Source organism: Pseudocercospora fijiensis, assembly GCF_000340215.1.
Source record: "Pseudocercospora fijiensis CIRAD86 unplaced genomic scaffold MYCFIscaffold_5, whole genome shotgun sequence".
Lineage (NCBI taxonomy): Eukaryota > Fungi > Ascomycota > Dothideomycetes > Mycosphaerellales > Mycosphaerellaceae > Pseudocercospora > Pseudocercospora fijiensis.
Window position 1 is genome coordinate 3768437 of NW_006921536.1, and position 10501 is coordinate 3778937.

The following is a 10501-nucleotide window of genomic DNA, read 5'->3' on the forward strand; positions in this document are numbered from 1 at the left end:
TAGTACTATTATACGTAAAGCTAGTAATCGATCGTAGCTTTTACTATATACCTCCTTAATTGTTTCGTCTACCTATAGTATAGTTTAAGAACTAGGAAATATCGTCTTATATCCTCTAGCTCTAGTTAACGTAATAGCGAATAGTTTACGACGCGTCTCGTTATATAAGATTTGCTCCCTTGCCTCGAGTAAGCCCTTCTTTCGATTTAAACGTTCTTTACTAGTAGTTATTAAGCCTTTATCTCGCTTCTTACGTCGTTTTAATAGCTTTATATCGTCGCTCCGATCCGCCCTATCGTCGCTATACTTCTATTTTAGCCTTGCCGGATCTTTGCTATTCCTACTCTTATACTAGTTACGTTAGTCCTCTATCGCCGTGCTCTAGTATATATTACCTTTATAAATTTCGATCTAATGCTAGTCGCTATATATAAATAAGTCTCTTCCCTATTTTCTTCTTTAATTCTAGTATCCCTATCCGACTCTATTAAGTTAGATAACGATTAAGTTCTATATTTATCTTCTTTGTAGTTGCGACCTATCCTAAGTGTACTATAACGAGTAGTAGTATTATTACGAATCTAACGTAGTATATATTAGACTATACGCGTCTTAGTGCTTATTTATCCTACGAAAAGGGGGGTATTAAATTACGGTTTTATCCTCTACTCCTATATATACTACCCGAGTCGCCGTCTATAATCGCTTATTAGTCCTATCGGATATACCCCGCTAATACTAAAGCATAATCGTAGCCTATAGACTATTCGCTATTTTCGTACCTTGTTAACGCTAGCCCGATTCGGTCGCGAGTCGGATTCGGGAACTATTAATCTAGCGCTATTATTAGTCTAGCGGTAATTATTATAGTCTAGGCCGACGGTATATAGTAATACTATCGATATTGTACTAAAGCAATCGGCGTATTTAGACTATTTATTCCTCGCTCGGTCGCTACTACGGTATATATAGATATATATTCTTTATTAGTAAATCAATCGGCGTTAGCTGATCCGCTAGGTTGAATATATACCTTCGAAGCTACCTCGTAGCATTACGGGTTAGTTAGAACTATCTCTATCGGCGTATTTAGCTAATTCGAGGTTAATAATACTATAGAGGCCCTATACTCGATAGATGCAATTCGAAATAGATTAGCTAGAGGCATATAATCTACCCTAGCCTAACGACTAGTAATCGTAGCCGATTTAGCCTTTCCTTAATTATCGCGCTACCCCGCGTCCGCTATCGCTATAGCGCGATTAGGGTGCTTAAATATAGGCTAAGATTAAATAGATAAAGGAAGAGATCGCGGCGCTTAAGACTACTATACGTAATATACTTACTATATATTAGTATATATCTAAGATTAAAGCGTAGTGCTTATCGTAGCCGGAGTATCTTGCCTTCCGTTTAATAAATAGATTAGTGCCTATTACTATTAGAGTAGGACTTCTATATCGGACTTAGTAAAATTAATTATTTATCTTGCTTTTCTGCGTTTATATTTACGCTCGTTCTACCTCCTTAATTTGCCTATAGATTGCAAATTACAGCTATAGGCCTCTACCTAATATATCGGATAGACTAGCCCTCTACTATCGCTCGTTATTAATTCGAACGTATCTATCTTAGTCGCTTATCTAATATAAGGCGTCGACTCTAGCTTCGAAACTATAATCTACCCGCAGTATCTTAACTAATCGTTCGAGGTTTATATTATAGACTCCTACTAACGCGCGGCCTTTAACTATAGGCTAGCGATAATCGAGTTTATATAGTCGATATATAGGTTTTACCTTCCTATTCTGCTCTTATACTATAACTATACTCTACTATATATTATTTAGTACGCGGTACGGCGGCACCGCTATAGATCCTTCTAGTATCGCTAGTCTAGTATTTATAGATATAGCAATTTCTACGTAATCGCTAGTATCGCCGACTCTACGCGTTATTACGCGTACCGTTTTTCGTCTCGTCTGTCGGCGATAATTAGAACAAATCTTATATACTAGGTACCTAAACGTAGTCTGTCCCTCTACCGTATAGATCTGCTTTACTGCCTTAGGGAACTCTTCTTCGTATTTCTCGTCTATTAATACTAGGTCGTATAGGTAACCTTACGTCCTTCGGCGTTCTAGTAATAATAGTAATCGGAACGTGCTACTAATCTAAATAGACTCCTAAATTAACCTCTCGACGCTAGCGTAAAATGCGTAGTATATCGACGGCGATAGGCTAAGGCCGCGGGTAATACCGCCTATTAAATATTAATCGCGAGGTAGTTAAGTACGTAGCATTCTTAAAGGCGGTAGTTATATATATAGCGTAGTAGAAAGTCGACGTTAGTTAGTAGTAGAAACTAGAACTACTCTAGTCGCGGGGTTTACTAATACCGACTCGGGCCCTAATTTGGTATCGAATCGGGTACTAAGCCTACTAGACAACTTCTATATCCTCTATTACTAACTTCGGTAGCGGGTTCGGCAAATTACGTTATCTATTATCTCGCTTCTTAGCCTTACGCCTAGTATATTATATTGCTACGGATTTATATACGGTCGTTTATTCGGCCTCCTACTTAGACTACTACTCTAGTATACGATTTATAAAATATTTCGATCGTTTTATACCTTTGTTTGCTACTCGTTATAGCTAAATATATGCCTTTTCGCCGCCGATAGAGTTAGTAGCATCTATAGAAAATATGCTATCTTAATCGTTAGCTCGAACTATCTATATACCCTACTCTCGGGTCCTAAGACTAACCGCCTTACTAGCCTATACCCTCGTACTATAGCGGGTCTAGTCTACTCGCTATCGTATAATAATTGTTAGTTACTATAAGGATATAGATCGGTTAATTTAGCTACATTACGTAGCTTATTAGCACTCGCGTCCCGCGCCGGCGATCGTAGTCGCAACTCTGCTATAGATAGGCTTATATTTATATTACTAACTTTCGATTACTTATTACGTAGTACTATGTTTACTACGACTTATTAGTCCTATATCTAGAACCGTCTATCGTATAGGGGTTTATACTATAACGATTATCTATAGCCTTATTACTTCGGTTACTAGTTGCGTAACTAAACTATTATATACTTAAGCGCTAGATACCTTACTTCGTCGATTTATTAGCTAGTTAGGCCCGACTCGCTAACCGACCCGGTTACGAGGTAGGCATTTAAGGTCGTTACCTTTCCTAATTACTACCTTCTTTAATATTTACTATTAACTTACACTAATATACCTGTTCTATATATATATACCCCCTTACCCTCCCTATCGTACGTATAGTATATTATTTCCTTCGCTAATGCCCTATTCTAACTTATATATAGGCCGTACTATATAACCTAGCCGTCGTGCTCGACTAGTATTAAGCTAGTATATATAGACACTTATTATATAATGTAACTCTAACGGCTCGCGTTAGGGTCGGTAGGTATAAGTAGCTCTCTGCTCCTATTCTTACCTCCGCTAACCCTAACGTATAGCGAATTTTACTACCTCTATTAGTTTCTCTACTACTCTCGGATAGTATACGTCGTTATCGATCTATAGTCTCTAACCTCTACTATATAAGTATTACTAATTAGTATAACCTGTTATATACTAATGCTATATACTAGTTACAAACTCGTCGCCTACTACCTTTACTAAGATAGTAGTCTCTACGAATATCGAGGACTAGTTAAATAATAACGAGCTACTAATTAAAGCCTTAAATAACGGCAAAGACGTCCCTAAACATATTATACTAAACCTATATAGCATCGATAAGCCTCTTCTTAAGTTAGTAATAAAAAGGCTCCTTCTATATCTAGAGAAACATTTTTTATTTAACCGGTCGAATAGGAAGTAGCTTCGCTAGCCCGTTAAGGGGCATTATAAGGAGGAGAAAGACATAGTATACGCTATTGCTAGTAACCTTAACTATCCTACTAAACCTAGACGTAGGCTATTAATAGCCGAATAGTACTTTAAAGATCCTAAATAGGCTCCGAAGTAGTACGTTAGGGGAATACTTCCGTAGGACAATACAAATAGTCCGAATAATTAAATTTAGAGGTCTATAGTCTACTTAGTATACCGCCTTATATAGAAGGTTATAAGGGACAAGTTTACCCTACCGGCCGGTAATAATACTAAAGAGGAAGACGTATCCGAGAGCGAGACTAATAGATCCCGATAAACTACGCCCTCTATACCTGAGTATAAAGCAAGTTCTACCTCTACTAGTAAGACTAGTAGAGCCGGTCGGGTATTTAAGAGGATAACGCTAGAAGATTCGTACGGTAGTAAGGATACTAATCTAGTAATATCCGACGCGCTACGCCCTATTAAGCCGGACTAGGCTAAGATTACGTTATACTTTAGTATTATCGACTAGCGGTTACCTTTAACGGCAGACTACGAGGTCTTTAGCTTAAATTAGTCTATCCTACAATCGAAGACTTCTAATAATATTAGTATAAAGGATTTGTTACAGCTCTAGCTCGTACGAGAGTTATTACTATCGCCCGAATAGTAAAAGTACGAATTCTTCGTAGTAATCGATATAGCTCGCGGCCCTAAAGGTCTTTCTAAATACAAGACTAATCGGATATTCTACTCCCTAGCTATAGAGATATATAATAGCTTAGATACTAGGATTTCTACGAGACTCGATTTCCTCGTCGGCAAAAATATAATAGACTATACTAGGATACCTTCTATATATCGTCGACCGTCTCTACTAAAGACTTCTAGAACTATCGACCTAACTTAGTATAGTGCTTCTATAGCTAGTAATCCTACTAAAATTAATATCGGTTAGGGTCCGTAGTCGCCTACGAAATTAGCTATTAAGTAAGCTAAGGACGACCGACTCGCTTATAAGGATCGCGCTAATCGCGAGCGCTATAAACAGGTTATCGCGGATAGATTCTAGAGGATATAGGAATAGTAAGAGGTAGCCTAGTAGGCAGCCGCGTAAAAAGCTATAGCCGACGTCGCTACGGATATAATAGCGATTTAGTAGGCTATCGATAAGGCAGTTAATAAGATGCTCTACGATAACGGTTATAATAGGGATACTGCTTTACTTCTAGTCGCCTTTAACGATTTAGTTCGAACGGCCGTCCGTTCTATATAGCCCGATATAATAGAGTATACGATAAAGGCCTATATTGCTTCTACTCTACCTAAGATATTGCTACCTTTAAATAGACTAGTACTATCCCTAGCACAACCTCCGGCGTAGAGAAATACTAGTAATAATACTAAGGACGATAGAAAAATTAAATCAAGTAAAGCCGATAATACTAATAGTAAGAAGGCTAGAGATATAATCGACTTAAAGCGAAATCGAATTCGCTAGAAATAGACCGAGTCGTTACCGAGTTAGATCGTATCGCTACTAGATCCGAATAAGCCCGACCTCGCCGTACGACTACCGGGTACGTAAGTAGAAGTCTAAGCTAACCCTCTACCGATTTAGACGTTAGTAGATTTTATCGATTAGATCTCGTCGGCGGTACCTAGCTAGTCGATAGATTTAGATATAGAAACCGACGTCGAGAAGCAGTTATCTAGTAACGTATACTCCTACCTCGACGCTAAGAACTTTAAGTTAATATACGATTTTAGACTGCTCGATCCCTATTAGACTTCGCTACGTATAGGCGTTATTCTACCTAATTAGAGATCGACTCGTCCGTTAAAGTCTTACTAATTCTATATAATTACTTAGACGCTTCTAGCTTCCGTTACTAGCGCGGACTTCTATATCGGTAGTATAGACGTAGATATAGGTAAGACGGTATATACGTTAGGGTACGTCGCTATAACCTCGATATAGTAGAGGGTATAGAGTAATAACGGGCTATTAACTACTAACGCCTATCCTTTTCGGCTATCTAATTCGTCGGTTAACCTAGGACTTCGGCTAAACGAGAAAATTACGTTCGATCCGTAGGTATTAGCTAGCGGTATAAAGCCGGTTATCCGCCCTAGCGTTTACGTTATCTATATTCCGAAGTAGCTAGCCGAAAACTAGATATATAAGATCGATAACTTTATACTACCCGGAGCTATATTCGTATATCTTATAAAAGACTCTAGTTAGCTAACGAAAGATAAGAGACGCAATAGAGCTAGTCTATAGAACTACAACTAGGTCGTATATATCGATAACGTTCTTTATCTCGATTATATAGCGCTCCCGACTCGGCTAGAACTAGAATAGGTTTTCGGTATAGAGGTTATAGATAAGTAGTAGGAAAAAAAAGGCGTCCCGGTACGTTTATTACTTAAATACGAGGATATAGAAGTAACCCCTTATCTATAGTACTATAACTAGATCGTCCTTACTACCTCGACTATAATATCTAACGTACTAGATTTTATAACGTATAAACGAGCTAAGAAATAGAATTCCGAGAAGTAGCTAGACAAATCTAATTCGAAACCGCCGCTACTTCGTATACTCGCTACGACTATTATTGTCGATAAGTTTTATATTACTAAGACATATAGCGCTAAAGAGTAGACTGCCGTCGCTAGTCTTATAGGCTATCCTTTCGTTCTTAGCCTAAGTAGTACCCTATTTAGCAAACTATCTAATTTAGCTATTATCGTAACTACCTCGGTATAGAGATACGTTAAGGCCTACGATATAAAGGGTTACCTCTGCCCTATTTAGTCGCCTTCTATAGCACGGTTTACTTTCGTCGACTAATTGCTATCGACTAAAGAGACGCGCGATATAGAATGTAACTTCTAGTTTAGCGACGATAGTAATATCTCCGACTCGGCTAGGTATATTAGTAATTAGGTTTCTAAGTACTTACAATCTAAATACTCTAACGCGACCGTAGGTCGAATAGAACTAAGTATTATAGATAAAGATACTCGGGCGCTCGACAAATTTCGCCTCTAGTTACTATCGAAAATAGTTCGCCTTAAGAAGACGCTAATATAGCAACCTATACCTAATACTCCGCATATACCGGCTATCGATTATCTACTATATTCGTATTTTAATATCGGCTTATAATTTAAATCTATAGAAGATATAGTATTAAGCGAGTAGGTCGAAAAATAGAATGTAGCGGAAGATATTAAATTTATATATATATCTAAGATAATATAGGTCTTTACTATGTTTCTATCGCTACTTCTCGTACTATAGGGGGGCGATAAGGAATTAATTAAGGAACTTAGTACTTTTATACTATAGGACATTAAAAACACGCTTCCTAGGATACGCGACTACGGTTTATTAGATACCTACCTCTAGGACTATATACTAACACTATATAACGAGCCAGTTATAGTATCGCTACGGTATATAATCCGAATAAAGCGTAGTAAGCAGCGCTAGCACAGGTATAGAAGTAAGATTGTGCTAGCTAGCTTTAAGCCGTAGAATGTCTTCGTAGTAGACTTAGTACGTATCTATCTGCCCCTATCTACTAAGTATATAAGACTAACATTTTTATAGTATCTTTAGTAGCTAGCTATATAGAAAGAAGGCACCTAGTATTACGATAACATCCTAAGCACTAGCAATATAGCGTATAGAATCCTTATTAATACTTAGAGTAGCTAGACTAATACTACTAGTGCCGACCTTGTTAAAGAGTTCGTATCTACGAGGAACAAGATAAATAGATATAGCGACGAGAAGTAGCTTATAGTAGTATATACAAGCTAGATTACAACTAGTATAAACCTCCCCCCTACGAATACCGTTATTATTATCGATAATTACTAGACTCCGGAGGCTAATATTTAAATAGGTAGAAGAGTATCTTATATAGCCGGCGTTTAGAGGGCAGATTTTACAGAGTCTTACCGATTTGTAATAGTATTAGCTATAATTATATAAGTAGTATAGGTTATAAGTAGATAGGTACGAGCTTAGGATATATAATAATCGCTCGGCTTCGAGAAGGAAAAAAAGAGGAAAAAGGGTAAAGTATAATAGGATATAGCTATAGCGTACGTCGGCGCTAGTATTACGAGCGGGGGAAGTAGTATATAGAGTCGACGTCGATATAGTAGATACGCTATAAAATGTTAATAGAAGTAAAGCAAGCCCTAACTTTGTATTTATCCGCGTATAATATTAATAACTACTACTATAGGTATAAATTAGCGATACGACTCGATAACCGACTTAGAATACGAGTTAGTAAGCCTACACATTAGGAAGCGACCTAGACTACCGCTCTGCCCTTTAAATTAGTAATACTACTCGACAACCGACTAGCTATCCGACTTAGCCTAACTTAGGTTGCTAATCGGCAAACCGACGTATTAGGAAGCTACCTAAACTACCGCCCTACCGTTTAAATTAGCGATGCGACTCGACAACCGACTAGCTGTCCGACTTAGCCCGGCTTAGGTCACTAATCGGCAAACCGACGTATTAGGAAGCTACCTAAACTACCGCCCTACCCTTCCTATCCCCTCTTACTATATATCCGTATAGTATGTTTCCCTATATTCCGTTACTACCTTTACGTATCGAGTATAAGGTTATTATATACCTATTATTTTCGTAATAGAAACGCAACCTATTTGCGTAATTGCTCTAACTCTAGTACTAACCGCTCTACCTCGTCTCGTAGTTCTTTATTCGTCTTCTATCGTATAAATAGCGGCGGTCTATTCTTGCGGATATATAGCGCTACCCTACCTAAGATTCGAATACTTCGTTTAATCTATCTATCTAGGTCCTCTATATTAGAAAAGGCTAACTAGCTACTACGTTTATCGACTCGATTAAGTACTAACGACTTAACCGCGTACTACGACTCTTAACTATCCTTTACCTTATCTATATTATCGAAGTTCCCTATCGTTCTAGTATTAAGTAGAATATATATAGTACAGACCCTAGGCTAGGAAATCGAATATAGTCGACTAGGTTATATAGTATAGGCAATCGGTTAAACAATCCCGTAACCGTAGCTAGAGCGATTAATAACTAGCGCGCTAGCTAGAACTATACTCGGCGCTACGATACTATTTACTATATAGCGCCGCTATTATACGTACAGAGCTAGACTATAGTTAGGGTAAAGGCGTAGATAAGGTTAAGCTCGAGATAAGAACTACGCCGGCGATAAGGAGTATCGTAAAGAGGACGCTACGGCTACGGCTATTACGAGCCTCTAGTAGAATAAGAAGCTAAACCCTATCTACTACGCGGCGCCGCTATTATACTATAGAGCAAGATTATAGCTAGAGCAAATGCGTAGGTAAAGTTAAGCTCGAGATACGAACTACGCCGGTAGCAAGAGCAGGCCTCTAGTAGAATAAGAAGCTAAACCCTATCTACTACGTAGCGCCGCTATTATACTATAGAGCGAGATTATAGCTAGAGTAAAGGCGTAGGTAAAGTTAAGCTCGAGATACGAACTACGCTAGCGGCAAGAGCGGGCCTCTAGTAGAATAAGAAGCTAAACCCTATCTACTACGCAGCGCCGCTATTATACTATAGAGCGAGATTATAGCTAGGGCGTAGGTAAAGTTAAGCTCGAGATACGAACTACGCTAGCGGCAAGAGCGGACCTCTAGTAGAATAAGAAGCTAAACCCTATCTACTACGCGGCGCCGCTATTATACTATAGAGCGAGATTATAGCTAGGGCAAAGGCGGTAAGAGTATCGTAAAAGGACGACCGAGTCGCCTTACTTACTCTTAGAGTATCCTATAACTATACCTTTGTTATTCTCGCTATATATTGTTCCGACGTATATAAACTAGCGTAATGCCGTTAGGTTAGAGAATAAGGGACCGTTTGTTCGGCTAGAGGGCTATAAGGATTCTTAGGGGTTCGAAAAAGTACCCACCCTCCTTCAGTCACGGCAATCCTCCGGCACTGCCTTCTTACTACGAAACCCTCTCCCCAACTCGAATTGATAATGCCTCCCTCGAACCGCCCAGACTATCACCCGAACCTCGAGGGCTTGCCTCAACTCAATATGAATCAGTCGAGGTCTGCCGACACGTCGCAGGCCAACTCGCCCATTGAGCAGCCTGCAGGGTCAGGCCCCCGCTATCCGCTGGGCAATGGTCGTGCTGGAGCTGGCTCCCCGTCCAAGGAACACGGCAGTCCTCTCTCCCCCTCGCGGTACGGCATCTACATATCCCCACCAAAACATACGTTGCTTGAGCATTGGAGCTCACTTGGCAGCAGCGCACGTGAGATCCAGCAGCGAGAAGGTCTGACGCCGCACATTTGGGGACCACCCACGACTGGCAGTGGACACTCCACACCACTACGAGAAACTATTCCAGAGTCGCCCGGCAGCGACAGCTTCCCTGACCTCGACGCTGGCCAAGCTACTGGCGGCCGTCCGAACGACTCCGCATCCTCATCCTCGCCAAGAACTCGAGCGGGCACTGTTCCCTCGCGCTTCCCGGTCATGGCTCCCCTCAATGGCTCGCCACGCCCCGCCTTGTACCCCAATCCCGGCCAGCGGACGCCGCCCAGGGC

The 10501-nt window shown here is 39.9% G+C and overlaps 1 protein-coding gene across 1 annotated transcript; it reads left to right on the top strand.

The window, feature by feature from the left end:
- Window positions 1-414: 414 nt before the first annotated feature.
- MYCFIDRAFT_175785 (uncharacterized protein) lies at window positions 415-10465 on the top strand (the record flags this gene model as incomplete). The annotated part of the gene is made up of 3 exons (XM_007929457.1): window positions 415-420; window positions 9848-9994; window positions 10020-10465. Coding segments are annotated over 3 exons (599 nt in total), but the record flags the coding sequence as incomplete, so codon positions are not given.
- Between the last annotated feature and the right edge of the window lie 36 nt (window positions 10466-10501).